The sequence below is a fragment of the Thalassophryne amazonica genome, chromosome 12 (assembly GCF_902500255.1).
Source record: "Thalassophryne amazonica chromosome 12, fThaAma1.1, whole genome shotgun sequence".
Lineage (NCBI taxonomy): Eukaryota > Metazoa > Chordata > Actinopteri > Batrachoidiformes > Batrachoididae > Thalassophryne > Thalassophryne amazonica.
The window spans coordinates 42,536,028-42,557,820 of record NC_047114.1 but is presented as its reverse complement, the minus strand read 5'-3'; the positions used below and the strand labels follow the sequence as shown (position 1 = coordinate 42,557,820).

General features: G+C 41.3%; 1 protein-coding gene across 3 annotated transcripts in view; it reads right to left on the bottom strand.

Moving 5' to 3' along the window:
* The window catches only part of LOC117522690 (CTD small phosphatase-like protein), a 60,167-nt gene extending 38,576 nt beyond the window's left edge, over positions 1-21,591 (bottom strand). For all 3 annotated transcript variants that reach the window (XR_004564290.1, XM_034184147.1, XM_034184148.1), the window contains exon 1: positions 21,010-21,591. Coding sequence is in view for 2 of the 3 variants with exons in the window: in XM_034184147.1 (XP_034040038.1) it covers positions 21,010-21,085 (76 nt within the window). In the remaining variant the exon portion in view is untranslated. The remainder of the gene's footprint in view (positions 1-21,009) is intronic.
* Between the last annotated feature and the right edge of the window lie 202 nt (positions 21,592-21,793).

The following is a 21,793-nucleotide window of genomic DNA, read 5'->3' as shown; positions in this document are numbered from 1 at the left end:
TTTCAAAAACCACAGTTAAAGAGTGTAGAATATTTGGAAAATCAGGGTAAAATATCAATAACATACCTTATAGTAAAAAAGTCGTACACTGTTGTGCAAATTCCAGTAAACCCACTGTGCCTTTTTTCCCATGAAAAAAGCCTCCATTAATTAAAATTCATTTATATTCTTGTGTAAATTCTTGTAAATCCATTCAAAGCCACAATGTCTCTTTTCCAATGAAAGAAAGTGTAGATTAATAATAAAAAAGACACAATCTTGTCTAAAATCCTGTTTGAACAGCACAATGTGTATTTTCCAGAGAGAGAAAAATTCTTAGTGTTTCTTTCTCTTTTTCTGTTTATATTTCAGATGTGTTCATGAAGCCAAGGACAATTCCACGGATTCTTGTCCTTGTCCTTTTTCAAACCATCCTTCTTGCCATCTTCCCTCTGACGTCGCTCCGTGACATAGACATGCTGCAAAATCCTTCATTTAAAAACTTGAGAGCTCTAAAAGTTTGCGATGTCCACATGCTACATTTAGCTTAAGCATCTTGCAGGAACCACACAGTATCGTCGCAGCAACCAACCAGTCCCGCTTTACGACAACTGTTCCAACAGCTACGCTTTAAGTGGCATATTCCTCCGCGAAGTTCCGCGGATCAGAGGAAACAGATTTGTATCTCTAACATAGAGATCAGTGTCCGCGTACTTATCAAACTTGCACGATGTCGCGACAGGCATTTTAAAAACTCAGTGACGATCACAATTACAGAGTACAACACTAACTCCCCCCCCCAGATGAAATTTGCGGAATTCCTCGGATCCGCAGAGTTTTCACAGCCCTGCAATTACCTTTTAGACCAAATGCTTTCTGCAACTCGTTCAGCACGCGCAAGAGAGACGCACGCGCGTGCTTTGATCTACCAGCTGCCACATGCTCTGCGCTGGACGCTGTGTACGAGGTCTGCGAGAAAAATAACGTACCTTTTTATTTTTTTCAAAAACTATATGGATTTGAATCACGTGCGATTACATCAGCCAACCTCGAACCCTTGTGCGCATGCGAGAGTTTTTTCACGCCTGTCGGTTACGTCATTCGCCTGTGGGCAGGCTTTGAGTGAGGAGTGGTCCACCCCCCTCGTCGGAATTCCTTTGTCTGACTTCTTCCTGAGAGACTGGCGCTTTGCTTTATCAAAAATTTTTCAGAACCTGTGAGGCAGATCGAAGTGGACACCATTCGAGAAATTCAGCTGGTTTTCGGTGAAAATTTTAACGGCTGATGAGAGATTATGGAGTCTTACTGTTGCTTTAAGAACTTCCCACAGAGCGGGACGTCGCACCGCGCTCTGAGGCACCATCGTCAGCCTGTTTCGAGCTGAAAACCTCCAAATTTAAGCCTCTGTTGACCCAGGACGTCGTGAGAGAACAGAGAAGTTTCAGAAGACTGGCGCGTCGGCAGGCAGCCGACGCAGCGCGCTGCCACAGGAAAAACACCTCTGTGTTGATAACCATTTGTAAAAACCAGGTGGCTTTTGATGGCTTTCATAGAGTGAGTATCTGAGAAATTGTTTAACAGCTGGACACGTTACAACTTGTCCTTAAGGCTTCCAACAGAGGTGTTTTTCCTGTGGCGACGCGCCAATCCGTCCGCACGTCTTTCATTATAAAATCTCCTTTAACAGTGGAATGTCCGGATAAACTGCTGATCCCGACCTCTTCTGAAAGTTCTCTGTTCTCTCACGACATCCTGGGTCAACAGAGGCTTAAATTTGGAGGTTTTCAGCTCAAAACAGGCTGATTGCGGCGCGACGTCCCGCTCCGTGGGAAGTCCTTAAAGCGACAGTAAGACTCCATAATTTCTCATCAGCCGTTAAAATTTTCACCGAAAACCAGTTGAATTTCTCGAATGGTGTCCACTTCAATCTGCCTCACAGGTTCTGAAAAAATTTTGATAAAGCAAAGGGCCAGTCTCTCAGGAAGAAGTCAGACAAAGGAATTCCAACGAGGGGGGTGGACCACTCCTCACTCAAAGCCTGCCCACAGGCGAATGACGTAACCGACAGGCGTGAAAAAACTCTTCCATGCCCACGAGGGTTCAAGTTTGTCTGATGTAATCGCACATGATTCAAATCCATATAGTTTTTGAAAAATATAAAAAGGTCCGATACTTTTCTCACAGACCTCGTATATAAAATAATTATTTTGTGTCAGATTAATCATTTTCTCTGCAAACTGGCCGTTGAAAACGGCTGTAATCACTTCCTGAATCACGGAGGACCGCTCCAGTTTCAGCGTTTCGCGCGTGCCTAACAAGCTGCAGAAAACATTTGGAGCCCTCAAAAAAGGTAATTATTTGTCATGTTTACATTGTCATGGCTTGGTAAAAGAGTTGTGCGTTATATCCTTCTTGTGTGCAGCTGTTAAAGTATGTTTATGACAGATTTAACTTCTTGTTATAATCGTTCAGACGAGCTGCGCTCTGATGCGATCCGCTGACATCACCGCTCGCTCTGTTCAGTTCTTCTTTACTCCACTTGACGAGCTGCACATCGTGTTGGGGATTAGATTGCGCCATGAAGCACGACATTTATGCGTGAAAGATTTTTTGAACATTTCAAAATTCTCTATGCGCAATATCACGCACGGCGCCCCTCTCGCGTCCTGTCTGCACCAGTTAAAGCTGAGTTTACTCTCCAGCACAACACAGGTCATGCTATTGCGTGACTCAAAGACATGCTCGTGTCAGGGGCCTTCAGCTGGCTCACAGATCTGGCAACTTGCTTGCAACAGACTGTGCGCTTCTAATCACTACAAGGTTGTAGTCACCTCTTCTATTTCTGTTTAACACTTTTAGTGCATCTATTGTGAATCTTATTTAACTAAATTTTTCCTGTTGTAAATCTTGGGAGTAGTTAGTGTTTTGCTAGCTGTTAACTTGTGCTAGCTAGGTCAGCTTTTTTCTTAATCATTTCTTTTAGTACTGTTGCCACCGGTCTAATACTATTGTTAGTTTTTCAGTGTAACTGCTGTGAATTGGAGCTCATTATTTTACTCGTGTGAATCATAGGAGTGGTTATCATTTTTGTTAGTGGTTAGCTCACGCTAGCTTGGCGACACTCTAGGATTTCCTAGTGCACATAGTACACTACTATACACTTTACATAAATCCTGCCTGATGTAAGCAGATGGGGTGGCTTTTTTAATGAGCCGTGTCCGTAAGGTAGAACAGCTTCTTAGCTCAGTGGAGTTAGATGTTATGGGCACTCCAGACGAGGAACAGCTAGCATGCCCATTAGCATTAGCATACAAACACCAGCTGTGGATGACAGCTTTCGGACCGTGGTTAGACGGAGGAAGTCATGTAGGACTTGGTACCCAGTTACGGTACCCCGATCACACTCACAACTAAACTGCAAACCATTTTTTTTTTCCCCTTGGATATGCCTGTTGTTAGTTCTTTGTGCCCACAGGTGACTTCCACTCCTACCTCCAGGCCGAAATGCTGGGCATTAGTGACAGGGGATTCCGTCACTCGCAAAGTTAGATTAAAGATGCCGGCTGACATTAAATGTATTCCTGGGGCCAGAGCTCCCAACATTGCCTCCCATCTTAGGGTGGTGACGCTGCAGAAGGGCAGACAGACAAAAGGAACATGACACTAGATACAGCCAAATAGTTATTAACGTCAGCACCAATGATGTCAGAATGAAGCACTCTGAGGTCACAAAAATGAACATAGAGAGGACTTGTGACCTTGCCAGAAAGATGTGTCAGCATCAATTAATAGTCTCTGGTCCCCTCCCCTCCCGGGGGAATGATAAGGCGTTTAGCAGGCTGACAGTGTTAAATAGGTGGCTGGTGCAATTTTGTAGACAGCAAGCCTTTAGTTTTATTGATAACTGCCCTTTGTTTTGGGGCCGCCGTAGCTTGCTGATGCCGGATGGCCTTCACCCTATCGGGGTAGGTGCCCCATCTTGTGTGTGAACATAGATAGAGCTCTACAGAGAGGGTAACATTAGGACTTAGCATGTGATTAGAGACCCTGCAAGGCTTATGACGAATGTGGATGTGGAATTCATTAACTTATGGCCCAGCCACACGGCACTTAACAAATGGCAACAAAGCCCTGACCAAACAAGAAATCTGGACTTTCGTTGACATCGTTTAATCTTTGCGCAGCTTTGTTCCTGCAGCTGGCGCTTCGTCAGGATTTTTAAACTGTTGAAAATTTGAACAAAGGTCAACGAAAACCTCAATTTGTCTGTGTTTAGTTTTGCTGTTGTTCTTGACGTTTTTTAAATCGTTTGTTTAGTTTGTACAGAAGTGACCACAGCTCACCAGGGTTTTTTTTTTTTTTTTTTTTTTTTTTTTAAATTGGAGCAAGACGGAGCGCGCAGCGTGTGGTCAGACAGTGTGGATTCTGATGATGAAGGAGATGATCCCTCTTTTGTTCTGGATGAGGAACCAAAGCAGGTGGTCCCACCGACGTGCACACAGATCTCCACAGCTTCTGTTTGCAGTTTCTCCAGGACTCAGGCACTATGAGATCCGTCCCAGCGCCGAGTCCTGGAACTCAGAGATAAAGACACACACTACTCCAGCTGTGGCTCCAGGCGCATTTCATTTAAAGTGTCGAGATAGTTAGCTTCGTTTTTGTTAAGTTCCTCTTTCGTACCTTTTGTGCTATTGCTTTGCAGGCTGTTCGGTGCTAAAGCTCTTTCGTCCACCTTTTCTCAATGAATTGTGACTTTTTTTTTTACTTTTTCCCTTCGTTCAGGAATCGTTGTGTGCCACGTGACTGGGCCATTAACAGGGAAATTAGTGCTGAAAATCCACTATGGTGATAGTGCAGTTTATCTGCCAGGGAGGGAAATTCGACAAGTTGAGACTGTATCCTGCTAGACGTGTCCATAAAAAGCATAGAGGGATATGCTAGGCCTGAGCAATATATCGATTTTATCAATTAATTCATTTTTTTGTTGCGGACGATTTAAAAAATAAAAAACTTGAGGGGTTTTTTTTTTCCCCTCTTGCTAAAGCGCACCTTTTTGTCCCCAGGACATTCCCCGTCCCGTTTCTATCACACAACAACAACAACATGGCTAACTGCTAATGAAGAGCGAGTTTCGTCAGTGGTTTGGGATTGCTGCGACAGACGTGGAACAAGTGACTGCATGATGCTGGCTGTTCCAGTAATATAAAATATTTTGTGTCTGCTACCTACAACCCACGTGGAATGTCTCAAACTTAGACTTTCCAGGTATCTTATATGAGGGTAGGCTGAAACGTTCCAAGGCTCCCCATGAAGGAGTAATGCATTTACTGCATTATAGTGAGCCTTAGAACTTTTCAGCCTACCCTCGTATATGCTACTCTGGAACCACCCCTAAATCCAAACAGCCAAACTGTGAACCTTACTGAGGTCCTTAGTATGGGTCTTATGAACATATATGACCACTGTCTTCAAAATCATTGCTGATTAATGATCTAATTATGGATCATCACTTAGATATGATTGGGAGCAGCCGAATGAGCAACAACAACAACTTAGATGTGATTGGGTTATGTGAAACCTGGCTTAAACCTACAGCTGTCCTCCCCTTAAATGAGGCCTGCCCAACGGCATACACATTTAGTCATGTCTCGTGATGTGAAGCAAGGTGGGGGTGTTGCTATTAGTTATAAATCTAGGTTTAGTCTATTAGCTGTTGGGGGTCACAAATATAATTCGTTTGAACATCTGATTCGCCACTCTGCCCGCGATGCTGCGTATTGCCAGAGTCAGAAGAATAAAAATCAGCCGTATTACTTTGTCACTGTATATAGACCCCTGGCCAACTCTCTGAATTCTTAGATGTATTTGGTGAGTTCATCTCTAACTTGTCAACTAGTGCAGAGAACATTCTGATTATTGGTGACTTCAACATTCATATAAACAAGCCTTCTGATCCCCTCTGCAAATCATTTATGGAAATTATGGATGTATTAGGATCCCAGCAATGCATTCAGGATTCGAGACACATTAGTGGATATACCCTGTATTTGGTTCTCGCATGTGGTATTGCTGTCCCAAATATTGACATCATGCTTCTTGCATTAGTGGTCTCTGATCACTCACTCATTAGGTTTACAGTTTTCCTGCCATGTTTAGCAGAACAACAACCTTAATTATCATTGCGGCGACACATCAACTCCTGAACTACAACTGAACTCAAAGCTAGACTGCCTGATATTTTAGCTTCACGTTTGGTTAATGCCCAATCAGTAGACAGTCTTGTGGATAGTTTAAACTCAGTGCTCAAAACTACACTCGATTGCGACACATGATTGCGCCACCTACATTAAAACCATGCCCCCAAAACACAGTCACCTTGGTTCAATGTAGGGCTGCCACAACTAGTCGACTAGTCACGACAACATCGACTAATGAAACCATCAACTAATTTAGTAGTTGACGAGTCGTTTATTTTATTTAAGTCTTTGTTTTTCTCTCAAATCATAGTTTTAGGCAGCGAGCCGTCCTGCCATCATGTGAATGTTCAAACTTGGATAAGACAGCCGATTAAAACAGTGGCCGTCTTGTTCAAAGCTGTCTAAAATGTGCACTTTACCGGAGGAGCTGTTGGTGTGTGAGCTCGCGGAGTCAACTCGCTGTAGACTGCGAGGGAGGGAGGGAGATTCCTGAACGGAGGCATGAGACATTACATTCTGGTGAGAACCATCAGTGCATGTGACACAGCGAGCGCGGAGCAGAGAGAGAGGATTTTAACCTGAGTGAACATGTAAAAAAAAAAAAAAGAAAAAAAGTGGAACTGCCTTTACTTTTCTCTGCGCTTTCTCTACCGGGGTTTTTCTGATGGCACCGACCTGTTCACACCATGTGCGCGTCGTATACTGAATTTTTGAGATCATGAGATTAAATAAACGGTCAAATATTCTTAAAAAATGAGAATATATAAATGAACTGAGCAAAAATTATGCATACACGGGTTAAAAAAAACCCCGCAGTGGAGAAGCTGCAGTGAAGTTCAGAGGCACAGATCACAAAAAGCAGGTGAGAACTCTGAACTTTAATAGCTGGTATTTTCCAAAGGTATATATTTGTTCAATCTTAAACCTAATTAGTGTTCAAGCACAAAACGTGACTGATGAGGAGAAAAAGATGACTTCATCACACCTTCTAATTTTGACACAAAGTAGAAGGTTTGAGCACATTACACCCATTCTGGCATCCCTTCATTGGCTACCGGTTTCTGCCAGATCGGATTTTAAAGTGTTATTGTTGGTTTATAAAATTGTTCACGGACTGGCACCTTCCTACCTGGCGGACTTGGTTAAGCCCTACGTACCTGTGCGGCCCTTGCGTTCGCAGGGTGCAGGGCTTCTGTGTGTTCCAAGGGTGAACAAGAAGTCTGTGGGGTATAGAGCCTTCTCCTACCGTGGTCCAAGTCTTTGGAACGATCTACCTGTTATTAGGCAGTCTGACACGGTGGAGACTTTTAAATCAAGACTGAAGACCCACATTTTTAGAAGGTCTTATCATTAATCTAATTTGTTTTTATGTTTGCTTTGTAATTTCTTTTTATTCTACTGTGTTTTATCTTTTTATTGTGCTTTTCTTGATTTTAATTTTGATTTTAAATTACTTTGTGTTATGAATTGTGTGAAGCGCCTTGGGGCAACTTTGTCATGAGTTGGCGCTATATAAATTAATAAATTGAAATTAAAATGAACTGGTTGGTTGGTGCAGCTCCAACCAGTCGAGAAATGAGAATCATCCTCCGTTCCGTTGGCACAGCTTCAAATGCTGCGCGGCTCACTGCTGAGACAGAGTCCGCTCGGAATTAATAACTTCAAAATGAATTGCCGCTTTAAATAAAATGACACCTCTTACAAACGTTGCAATACAGACAATAAACTACAATCGACTAAAACATTTTTTCCTCCCAAAATGAGACGTCCTGCATTCTTTATAAACCTGACCTGCAGCACAGCTGCAAGAGTTCAGCTCATAGGTATGGAAATGCATTCATGTCAATAATAATGTCTGAAAGGAAATGCTTTTGACAAAAACTAACAGATTTTATTTCTGTTTATGTCCAGAGATCAAGGATTCACCATGGAGAGTTTATTATATTTTACACTTGTCCGGGACAAGTGCAAAATGTGATCGGACAAACAATAGCTCTAAATCGTTGTCCGACGGGACAAGTGGCATTTTTTTGGTTTAAAACGTTAAAATTCTTTATTTTCATCACGTCTTGTCTCGCACCTCGCACGAAAGCGTCTTTGGCTTTTCCCGCCACTCTACACGGAGCGGACAATCGGAAAACATGATAATGTGTGCGCAAGACCACTGTATGGAGTGTGTGTTCGTAGTAGAGGCTGACATTTTTTTCGGGAATCCCACGGGATGGGAGTCAACTTTGCTATTTATCACGTGACTGGGACAGTACGGGATTAAAAATTCACGGGAGCAGACGGGAGCGGAAACCAACGTTTTAGGCAGCGAGCCATCTTGCCGTCATTTGTGCAGTAAATTTTCGAAAAAGACGCCAAAAAAAATAGCGGGCGGCTTTGCTTAAAGCCGTCTAAACTTAAGACTGGGGCTGGAGCCATCTGTGTGTGTGTGTGTGTGTGCGCGCGCGTGTACGCACATGCGAGTCGGCTGGCTGCGAGGAGAAGCGCGTTGAGTGCAGAGTGAAACGCAACACACAAAACTGTGGCACTGCCTTTATTTCTCTCTGGACTGTTTTGATGGTACGTCCAGTTCACACCATGTGCACGTGTCGGTGACAGTTATACTGAAATTATGAGATGAAATAAATTTATCAAAATTCCATAAAATGAGAATATATGAATGAACAGAATAAAAATCACACACACGTTTAAAAAAAAAACTGATGTGGAGAAACTGCAGTGATGTTTAGAAGCAGAAATCACATAAAGCAGCTGAGAACTCTGAACTTTAACAGGCTTATTTTCCACATATTTATTTTAGATGGCTTAATGTAGTTGTTTAATGTTCAAGCACAAAACGTGACTGAGGAGGAGGGAAAAAAGAGGAAATGAACTCTATAGTCAGAATAAAAATGCAAGCTGCTGATTTTTATTTTTCAAAATTATTAGGCTGCAACTCTGTTTCATTTATTTCATAGTAAGTTACCGCTTATTTTCAAAAATCATGAGTCAAATCAGCCTGCATTGTTCAGTTTTTCCTGCACGTTTGTGCATTTTTTTTCCATCTTTTTAAGAGTTTGGTTTTTGTGTTTGTTCTATTAAAAAGTAAAAAAAAAAAATGTTAACACTTTTCCTTATAGCAGTTCTTTAATTTCAGAAATGGAACAGAAACAACCACAAATAAAAAAGCAGGGACTGTATGAAGATAAAAATAAAAATGTTTATATTCCCAGTTTTTCCACTCACACCCACAGAAGCCAAACATTCTTCCAAAGTTGTGTCTTGTGGCTTCCCTCACTTGTCTTCTTACAGCATGGACATTTAGTTTTTGAGAACTGCCTACCTGACAGATTTACCATCAAGTACCACACTGTTTGTATTTCTGAATGATTGATGTAAATAAAGTCTAAGAAATATTCAGTGAGTTGGAAATGTTCATGTATTCCTCCTCTGACATTTCAAAAGAAGTATGACAGGTTTTTATTAAGTGACAAGTCAGAGCAAAGTATATGTGATAAATATTTAATTTGAATCTCACTCACGGGTTGTCCGGACAACCAGCTTTTCCTATTCACCTTATTCAGCCCCACCCACTTTTACAGCAGAGGCATTTCTGTTTGGATTAGGACTTCCGGTGAGCGGTATTTTCAATACAGAACAACGGAAGATATGACATGGATAGAAACAAAAACCTTTTTTAAAAGCTCAAAGGGATCGACTCTAGCTCACCCACGGGTCATAACAGAGTGGGAAGATGACATGAAAAAGTGGCCTTCGATTATTTTTAACTACTTTGTGTTGTCACTCGGCGTGGACAGTTTGGCTATGAGGAACTACGAGCTTCGCACCGCACAGCGCCGCTGAAGCTCATATAAAAGTACAATCAAGTTAAAATACTACCCGACAAGTAGTATCACCGTAATGCCAAGATTACGTAACATTAATATACGTATGGTGATATTTCATGCAGTGTTTGGTTGTATCAAACACCAGAAAATGAGTAAATAAGATAGCAGCTAATGCTACAAACACAGCTTACCCGTTTGTCTCACTGGCATCCGCCGTGGCTTCTTTAATGAAGCGTTATAGTCCAATAATTTCTCTGGGTAAAGATCCAGTGGTGTGGGGTTTTTTCTCCAGAAAATGAAAAGAACAGACAGGGACGTCTGGGTGGATTTTTCAAATTCAGCGCCTTTAGCCAGCACCGGAGATCCTCGTATTTCAATGGAGGAGGGAACAAGTTAAATGCTGGTCCACAGCACTCAGATCTCTGCTTTCCATGTTCAAAACATCGTTCTGAAAGTGATAGTTTCCTCTTCTTCCAGTTGTTGTGGCACCTGCAAACTGAACAATTAATGCTGCTCATGTTCGGACATTTCTAGTGTACTGTGTTCCCACGGAGATTCGGGGATGTCCCGATCCGATCACGTGATCGGAAATCGGGCCCGATCACGTGGTTTCAGACTTGATCAAAATCGGACGTTGCATCCCGATCAGGAATCCGATATAGATTTTATCCTCATTATTTTGATCAGCGCTATTTCAGGCTCATTATTGTAGATTAATGGGTCTTTCACGCGTCGGAAGCGTTACAGGCGTGAGACGCGTTGCTTTTTAGAGGCGTCGGAAGCGTCGCTTTAGCTCGGCTTTTGACGTGACGCTTCTGACGGGAGCGCGCGTTGCCGCTTGTCAGCAGGCTGACGTGGTCAAAGTTCAACCCAATCTTTTTTTTTAATTGAACTAAAGAAAAAACATAAGTTCAACCGGACAGAGGTGGGGGGAGTTACGCGCGCAAAGTTTCTTTCGCAGAACTGCTGTTTGTGTGTTTACGCGCTCAGCCTGATGTCTCGATGGAATGACAAGAGGATGATGGACACTTTCCCACCGTCATCCTTCCGTGCACAGCAGGACCCGCTGCTGACCAAGTCCTCAGGACGACGATCTGTCATCTGATTAACAAAAAGAAAAAAACAAATTTTCCTGTGATCGTTTGTCTGAAAAATGGAGGGAGAGATGGTGTGCGCACGAGTGACGTGCACACTCATCACATTTAGGAGCGCGTCTTAAAGAGCTTCCGTCTTCATTCACATTCACTGCTCTGAACTTGTTGAACACTGATAAAGCATTAGAGGGGCACACTGAGGACAGTCAGGATGCAAATGTAAGGGTTTTTTTTTTCCTTTTACTTTTCAAGTTGACTTTTGAACTTTCGACGCTCTGAGCTGTGACGTAGCTTCACGCTGTCCAATAGGAACGACGCATCGGGCCAAAACACTGAAGACTAGTGGCAGAAACCACTGATCTGTACAAATGGTAAATGGACTGCATTTATAAAGCGCTTTTCCATCTGCATCAGATGCACGGAGCGCTTTACAATTATGCCTCACATTCACCCCAATGTCAGGGTGCTGCCATACAAGGGAGCTCACTACACACCGGGAGCAACTAGGGGATTAAAGACCTTGCCCAAGGGCCCTTGGTGATTTTCCAGTCAGGCAGGGATTTGAACCACAGATCAGTGGAGAAACCACGTATCTGAAGAAAAATACATGGAAATGTTTTTTTGTTGTTGTTGTTTGTTACCTCAAAATTTCTGATTACTGTTAAAAAAAGTTTAGAACACTTGTAATTAAAATAGCTAAATCAATAAATGGTTCTTTAGAAACCTTTCATCTATAAATTAAAACCACCTGTTATTTCAGATTAGATAATTTCTTGTTTAACATAAGGAACCTTTGACATTTATTTTTAGACAAATAAAATAACATGGAAATTTGTACATTTTTTAAGTCTGGTAGATTATTACTTGATTGTTCAAGCTACCTCAAAGAGAAGTGCACTGTTTAATTGATAAATAATAAAATAAGGTGATTAAAATGAAATTATTATATATTCAGCATTTGTTCATTGTTCATTCAGTTTTTTAAAGTATCGGATCGGGACTCGGTATCGGCAGATACTCAAAATCAGATAACTCGGAATCGGATCGGGGCCAAAAAAACCTGATCGGGACATCCCTAACGGAGATAATCATTGATGCAGTGCCAAACCAGAAGTTGCTTGACAAAATGGCGCCGCCCACCCTGACTTCCTGAATAAGGTGAATAGGACAAGTAAACTGCCAGGGTTACTTGTCCTATGGACAAGTACACTAAAAAGCTTAATGTCAATGCCTGGATCCAGTAACCAATTTCATATTTATTTACTTTAAGACTCAATAAAATGTTGTTCAATTTCAATTTAATCAGCTTATAAAGCGCCAAATTACAACAAAAGCCGTCTCAAGGTGCCTCACACAGGAAAAAAAAGCTTCCCCCCCCTTACGCACCATTCCCCCCTCGGTCGCTTCGCTCCCTCAACATTACCACTCCGCTAAAATTTTATCCTAGCTAAAACCCTGATAGGCCGATATCAAATCTATGATTTTGTTTCAAAATTCTGGTAAATGGGGTTTAACAGCAGCTCCTGCTTTTAGAAAATATCATTCCACAGAGACAGCGCTCACTAAAGTAGTGAATAATCTTTTGCTTGCAATAGATTCGGACATCACTACGGTTCTGGTGGTTAGATCTTAGTGCAGCATTTGATACGGTGTATCGCCGTATTCTGCTCAATAGGCTGAAGAACCATTTCAGGATTACTGGGAATGCCTTTGCATGGCTGACATCATACCTGACCAGTCGTTCTCACTGTGTTTTGTACAATGACAGTACCTCTAGCCTTAGTGACATGAAGTTTGGGGTTCCACAGGGGTCCATGTTAGGCCTCCTGCTTTTCTTACTTTATATAGCACCCCTTGGGCACATATTGCTACATTTTGAGATTACCTTTCATTGCTACGCTGATGATACTCAGTTGTACATGCCGATAACTGCTGGTAACCTCATCCACATAAAATCCTTAGAAGATTACCTTGCATCAGTGAAAAGATGGATGTCTAGCAACTTCCTACTTTTAATCTCTGATAAGACTGAAATGATGGTTCTTGGTCCAGTGAGACATCTGCATCAATTTTATCAGCTAATTCTTAGCCTAGGCTCGTGTGTCATGCATCACACTGACAGTGAGGAACCTTGGGGTAAATTCTGATCCTACATTGTACTTTGACCTCCACATTAGAGATATTACTAGGACTGCTTTCTTCCACCTGCGAAATATAGCAAAGATTTGTCCCATCCTGTCTATCTCTGATGCTGAGACCCTGATTCATGCATTTGTTTCTTTTAGATCAGACTAATGCAATGTTCTATTTTCTGGTTTACTGCAGTCCAGCATTAGAGGTCTCCAACTGGTTCAAAATGCTGCTGCCAGACTTTCAGGGCTGTGAAATGAAAATTGTGAAATCCGAGGAAAATTTGCAGGGGGCCTGGGGGGCACAGGCCCCCAGGAGCCGGGTCTCGGGCCCCATGGTATCCCAGAAACCAAATGAATTTTTTATCTAATGACACTTTTTCAGCATCTGCTAGAACAAAAAGTCTCAAAATCAGTGCATATTTAAATGACCCTGTATTCAACTTTTCATTTGAACCAGCAGGTGATCATGTTGAAATAACAGAATGTGACATGAAAGTATGACCTGGAATGTTTTTCCTTTAACTGTAAACCAAATTATGCATTAACTCAGAACAATTAAACTACATGAAATTTATGTAGACTGAAAAGACTGTTACAGCATTTCATGGTAAAATATCAATAACATACCTTATAGTAAAAAGTCACATATTCTTGTGTAAATTCATGCAGCCTAAATCCATTCAAAGCCACAATGTCTTTTTTAAAATGAAAGAAAGTCTAGATTAATGAAAAAAGTCACACAATCTTGTCTAAAATCCGATAGGAACAGCAGAATGTTTAATTTCCAGGGACAGAAAAATTCTTACCGTGTTTTCCTGAGGGTACAGTTCACTTTTCCTGTTTCTTTTATGTTCCAGGTGTGTTGATGAAGCCAGCGATGATTCCACAGATTCTTGTCCTTATAAGACTTTTTCAAACAAACAGTCTTTCTCGCCATCTTCTCTTTGTTCGACGTCGGTCCGTGACACAGACATGCTGCACAAATCTTCTTTTAAAAACTTGAAAGCTCTAAAAGTTTGGGATGTCCACATGCTACGTTTAGCTTAAGCGTCCCACAGGAGCCACACAGTGTCGCCGCACCAACCAACCAGTCCGGCTTTACGACAACTGTCATAACAGCTACGCTATGAGTGGCATTTTTCCTCCGTGAAACTCCGCGGATCCGAGGAAACTGATTTGTATCTGTGACACACAGATCAGTGTCCACGGACTTATAAAACTTACACAATGTCGTAAAAAAAGAGAACGCTTTGCGATAAGTAGGGATGTCACGATTAGGAATTTCTGGAGACGATTAATTGTCAGGCAAATGATTGTGATTGATGATTATATTGTCTTTTTTCCCTTCTTTATATTCTAGAGCCCGACCGATATATCGGCCGGCCGATATAAGCCCTTTTCAAAGTACTCAATTTCAGCCGAAATTTTGCCGATAGAACACTGATAATTTCTCATAAACAGAACAGTTACTGAAATAATGTTTGTGTCGGCAATGTAAAATGTCCTTGCACCGTTTGTCGAGTAGATGGAGCTCTGACTCCATTCAACTGAGAGCTGCTTACACCCCTGCTTAAATGTGTTCATCACCGGTCCCCGTAGTTTGCCGTCATACTGCACTGATCGGCTGACAAAAGCATACAAGTAAGTTTACAAGGATCTATATCCTTATCCTGAACCTATATCAAAATTGCAGCAACAAGAGGTACAAGATCAGATGTATTTCACAACTCTTTTTAAAAGATATGTATTTGCTAATTTCACAAAGGTTTAATTCTTGATTGCATTTTTTGAACTTGAAAATTCTTCTCTGTTATAAAGTTAACCAATATGAGGACAAAGCTTCAGCTTTTAGCTCGTACCTTTTTTGTTAAGGGTCCAAAAAAGAACATTTTTTTTGTTTAAAAAAAATATATATATATCGGCTGATTTATCGGCTATTGGCAAATCAGCCGATTTATCGATTATCTGCATTTTTTTCAGCCAAATATCGTTATCTGCATCGGCCTCAAAAAAATCCCTATCGGTCGGGCTCTATTCTACTATCGCAGTATGATTACACAACTCTGGAAGAACCAGGAATAGTGCAACATTTTTATTTTTATCTTCATTTTACATATAGTCCCAACTTTTTCTGATTTGTGGTTTTCTGTTGCATTTCTGAAATTACAGAACTGATATAAAGAAAAGTGTGAACATTTTAATGCATTTTAAAACTCTGTGGAGCAAACGCAAACACCAAACTCTTATAAAGAAAGAAAAAACACCTGGACATGAGCAGGAAAACTGATATAAACAACATAACAATGCAGGCTGATTAGACTCCCCATATTTTTTTTTTTTTGCATAAATAAATCAGAATACAATAAGAGGCAACTCACTTTGAAATAATTAAAACATATAGCTACAGCTTAATAACTTTGAAAAATAACAGAAATCAGCAGCTTGTATTTTTATTCTGACTCCATTTCATTTTAGAGTGATGAAGTCATCCTTTTTTTCCTCATCAGTCACGTTTTGTGCTTGAACACTACATTAAGCTCAAGATTGAACAAATACATACCTTTGGAAAATAAGAGCTGTTAAAGTTCAGATTTTTGTGATCTGTGCCTCTGAACATCACTGCACAGCTTTTCTGTAATTTTTGCTCAGTTCATTTATATATTCTCATTTTTTAAGGATATTTGACCGTTTATTTCATCTCATGATCTCATAAATTCAGTATATGACGCGCACATGGTGTGAACAGGACGGTGCCGTCAGAACCGCACTGTGAGGCTTGATGTTTGGTAGTCGCTGTGTCACATCATTCAGCATTTGCATGAAAGACTGATTTATTTTGGCCCTGCCTAGCTAGTGGCATAGTACCACTTGTCACTATAAAACCCTCACTCTGACTGAAAATGAATAGCAGCGGGCCGCATCGCCTCTGTCTCTTGTAGCTAATGTGACCAAGGGGTGATTGGGGTCCCAGCCATGCTTGACAGTGTTGTAAGCAGTGCCATCAGAGCACCCTTTGCTGTACAAACTACATAATAACATCATTTCCAAGTGCTTTTCTGCATAGTTTATTAGGCAAAATTTTCATATCTGCAAAAATAACGTAACAATATGTTTGTGAAAGTGTCATATCAGCCAACAGATATCAGTTAGTCTCTTGTGTGAACAAAATGACTGAGTATGAATCTAACTTGGACAAAACATGGCAGAATGATTGCGAGTCAGCCAAGGACAAAATCTCATTTTTTTGGTTGCACACTTATACACTGGGGACACGTAGAATGTCTACTTCAAGGATCTGCAGAAGGACACCATTTACACCTGGCATTCAAATGTTTTGGTAAAGGCCCAGTCACACGGCATACAGCGATAGCGGAATGAAGCTTCGAACGAAATTCTTTGCCTCGAAGCTTATTTTAAAGCTGTAGTGCATACGCCAAGCCTGCAGGTGATGCTGTAATGCTCCCACAAAAAAACAGAAGAAGACTGTAGAGCATGCCCATAACTAATGTAAATGCTAATTAATGTAGCAGGTGACAAGCTACAAGTTTACAAAGCCACACGCCGAGTAAAATAAAGCCTTTTAAAAGAAAGGGTCGCGCTGATCGTCTGAAACAGACTTATTATGGACTTAAAGTGAAGCAGTGTGTTTATATATTTTCTTAAAAAACAGGGTTTGCTCAACTTGCTGCTCTCCACCTCCGCAGATAAAGCGAAAGGACGCACACTTTAAATAAGTCATGATTAACTATTCCAAAAAAAAAAAAAAAAATGCTTACATTCAGATTTGATAAGAGTTTTTAATCAACAGGCTGTAGAGTTAATTTATCAGTCTAGCTGTTGTGGAAATGTTGCACTCCATGTTTTTTCAAAGGCTTTGTTATTCACCAATTAGGAGTTGGTGGAGCTGGAGTTCTCTGTATGTCCTTGTGCGCCCAAACCATGATACACCCTGACCAGATCCATTTCTAATGGGGAAATGTATTACACTGTCTCCTGGTTTGTTGGCTAATAGCCAACATTTATGCATCAAGACAATGTTGAGTGCACGTTTTACAAATTGTGGCCACGGTGAAGTAGATTGTGTCCTTGTTTCACTCAAATGATGCTCAAAACCTGAGCATAATATCATAAAACGTGCGCACATTCTCTCCACATGAAAAACATTTTGCGATGACACTTCCAGGACTCCGGAGTTCCTCGCTCTCTCTCCCTCTCAAACTCTGCTTTTATTTTAAGGAGTAGTGCGCGCGGTCTCTGTCTCTCTCTGTGACAGACAGATAGAGATAGAGAGAGAGAGAGAGAGAGAGATAGAGAGAGAGAGAGAGAGAGACTGCGCGCGAGAGAGCACTTTTATGAAACGATGCGACACTGAACAGTCCTCATATATAATGAGTCCAGTATGATAAAGTGAAGCAACGATCTTGCAGTATTTATAGCTCCAGAAGAACAACAGGGAGATGTGAAATGGCGTACAATACCATGTTGAAGCGTGGGCAGGCTCACAATAGCGGACAGTAGCACGGCGCTCCGTGTACTCGCATGAAGGCTCCATGCTGTACGTCGCAGAAAATTAAACATGTTTAATTTCTTCCATCCTACGCACATAGCCCTCAACATACTGCTACGTATTGAGAAAAAACTCCTCGTGAAGTGGGCGGAGAGCTGCTCATTACAGCGTAGATGATACGCTGTAATGAGCAGCTCTACGAATACGCCACTGTGACAGGGGCTTTAGCAACACGGCAACGAGGGTGATCGTGCTCCTGCAAAGCCTCTCCCACCACAGCAGTGCTCACAAACTGGCTTCTGTTTCTACCGCACAACATTCTGAGCCACCGACTCAGTTTTTTTAGATTTGCATGCAGTATAGGGCTGCAGCTATCAATTATTTTAGTAATCAAGTATTCTATTGATTATTCTGGTGATTAATCGAGTAATCAGATAAAAAGTACTTTTGTGTTTAGTCCATGGCTCTCCCTAAGCCTGGTTCACACGGCAAGATAATTAAGCCAATATCGGACTCGATCTTCTCCTTCCGACAATCTTAAGGGCGCCCTGACAATCATGATTAGGGATGGGTATCGAGAACCGGTTCCTTTCGGTAAGAAATGATTTGATCCACCGACATCAATAAGCTTTTTGCTTAACGATTCTGTTATCGGTCCTTCAGAGTGGCCGTTGTTTTGGGGGGTGTTTGTCAGGAAAATGATCATTTCTCTACATTGATTACAGACCCTGTAGCGGGTCTGAAATCAACTTTTCTGCAGCGCGGCTTTGCTTTGAACTTTGAACCAATCGAAGCAGTGGTTCACAGATTGAAGCAGTGCTTCGATCTATTGCTTCATTTATTCTTTCTTTCTTTGGTTTAATTTTCCCCGCTAAAACCCTAAAAAGCATATGTTTGAGTATTATTTACTTTTTTTTATGTTAAACCAACCTGTTATGGTCTTCTGAAACAGTTGACAGATGTATTTTATAACTTAAAAACGGGAGCGATGCTAACGCGTTAGCATGTCTATGGCATTTTCAATGTTAAAAGTTAGTGTTAAGCAGTTGCAGCTGTCATCACGTTAGGGGTGCATTTGTTTTCTAATTGTAATTTTTTTTTAATTTATTTTTGTTTATATATTAATAATCTAATGATTATTATATACAGTATATACTTATTATATACAATTTTAGAGAAAGCGACAAAAAGAACCTGAATAGAAACAACAGAAAATATAAAACCAACAATGAACATACATAAATAAATAAATAAATACATACATACATACAGAAATAAATGTTTCCTGTGAACACCTAGTGACTCTTACACCTCCATTTCATCCCTGTCTTATTTAAGTTTAATAACAGTTTGTTTCAGTCAAACCATATTTCACTTTAATTTCTTCAGTGATTTCCTCCAGAACTATTTGCCAAGCTAGAAAACTGCTGCATCCTAGTAAGAGCAGAATACTACTGGAATGAATATGAATAAGGAAAGTTGGGTTTTTCTCACTAAATGGATGCTGCACTCACTGCAGTTTATCGTCTGGAATAGTCCCAGACTGCATTTCACAACTTCTAGAATTCAAACATTTCCATGCGGATGGTGTTGGGGGTAATTTTGAGTTTCAGCTTTTTTGTTTTTCACCACTTTCATCCCTGAATATGTCAATCGTGAGTCACTTTTGTGCTGATTAAAGTCACTAACTGGGACTCCTGTCTTGTTGCGAGAAAGAAACGAGAATCATCCTCCGTTCTGTTTACACAGCTCCAAAGGCTGCGCGGCTCTCTGCCGAGTCAAGTTAGGATGATAGAGTCCAGTCGGAATGAATAACTTCAAAGCGAAACACTGTTTTGTTTATTTTTATTTATGTCCAGAGATCAAGGATACAGTGACCAATTTCATATTTATTTACTTTAAGACTCAATGCAATACATAGAAAACCTGTAAAGCCTACTTTTAGTACAAAATTCACAAGAGGTATTGATAAGATAATCAATAAGGAATCAGATGGATAAGCAGAATCGATAATGGCATCGATAGATAAACTCTTATCAATACCCATCCCTAATCATGATGGCGCAAAAGATAATCTGAAATATTGCTGCCGTGTGCGGTGTGTTAAGAGCGCTCTGATCTGCTGAGAAGAATGTCAGGGGCGCTCTGATCGCAAATCGGAGATATTCAACATGGTGTATTGTCTTGGCCCGATATCACAGTGTGTGTGGTGTCCTCCGACCAAAAACGAGCACACAGCCTGCTGAATGTGACATGCAGCCAATCAGAAAGCGCGGTGAAGGCCGCATGGAGCAGAAAATTAAATCAAAACAGCTGTTCTGACTTACCAGGAGACCGGCACTGTCTCCATTCCTTTTTAAAGAATGCCTTTTTTTTTGTATCTTTTTTTCCTCTGTTGTAAATAGTCCACAAAGTATCTCCGTTTGTCCGTTTACTCTGAAGTCACGTTTAATCTCGAGAGATTTTGCGAGATTTCCCGTCTGACCTGGGAATGTTCGTGTGCGGTGTTGTTGTCCTTACTGTGTGGCTGAACACCACACACTGTATAACCAAACCTGCTCGAGCTATGATTTTTTTTTTTATATATATATCTCCATGTGTGTGGTCTCTCAGGTTTTGGAAACCTACAGACAATTTTAAAATCCTGCCATGTGAACCAGGCATTACATGCAGAAGCGCAGACTTGCTTAAAATAGCGTACTTTAATCATCCAGTGCTCTATGCAGAAAAAAAATTAAACATGTTTAATTTCTTCCACTTACTGCTGCGTTGGGGAGCAAAAACTCAGTGCTGAGCTGCATAACTCAACGTAGTAGGTACGCCACAATGCGCAACTCTACGTTTGCGCCGGTGTGAAAGGGGCTTAACGCTACAGGAAGACTAAAAGCTGACGTTTGCTGGGTGCCTTTTTTGACAGAGGCTAACGACAGTGGGCTCATGCCTACAGCCCCCCCCCCCCCCCCCAAAAAAAAAAGAATCATGGAACTGGCTCTCAGATATATGTTCCTAAATAACCCGTTTACAAGTAGAATGATTCGTGCAGGCTTTTGTGAGAATAACACAGGGACAACTGGTATCACCGGCAGCTATTCCGAGAAAATTAGCCATTTGAAAAAAAAATGTATCTGTACATACGCCGTACACACACACACACAGTGCAACAACACAAAACATGAGCATAAACTTAAAAGTACAACACAATTCACTTATTTCCATTGTGCTTAAATGTTATGGACTACATGTTGCTCGAGTTGGTGCACTTACCTTTTTCCTGGTTAAACGATATTACTTCCTCCTCGTTGGGATTGGCAACTTGTGTTATAATGGACATGTGGTCCATTTAGACTGATTGTTATTCCCTTTTGGTTCTTCCTAGTGGCGCGCAGGTTTAGCCCGCTGGCTAATGTTAGCTAGCTGTTTACAAAGCCAAGTGAAAGCGCAGCGGCGGGAGCCAGCGAGCACGGCCCTCAGTGCAAGCTGCCCAAAAGCTCTCATTTATGGCTGTAAACTCAAGTCCATGGCTCCTAACAAGCTTTTGTGTGTGGGGGATGAAGAAAAAACAATATCCTTGGCTTCAATATAAATGTTCAAGTGCTAACTAGCTCAAGTTAGCAAGTAGCTTGAGTTAGCAAATTATCTCCAATTATCCAAAATGTGAGGCCGTGGCTGAAACAGCGCTGAAAATACTCGGAAGCCAGTCTGGTAATTGCTGTTGTCCCTCCCGACAAAAAAACAAAAATCCAGTGTAGGTAGTACGCCGTTGAAGTTCCGTAACATTTGTGTACTTAGCCGTGCGCTCCCCGTTCAACATGGAGGCTTCTGTGTTTTTGGAGCTGAAGCGGGAGGGGGCGGGGCGGAAGTCTGTCTCACACCGAGCCCGACACATTATACACACAGGAAAGTGCTGTAGTTTTTCCATCATGTACGCCAGAATATATTACGGTGAGTTTTTCTAAAAAAGCAGCTTTACACAATAAAGCTGTTTTGTGTCAATGTCCAAAGGTGTACGTTCGAATTGATCATGGGGCAGGTTTTGGCCAAAATGGAA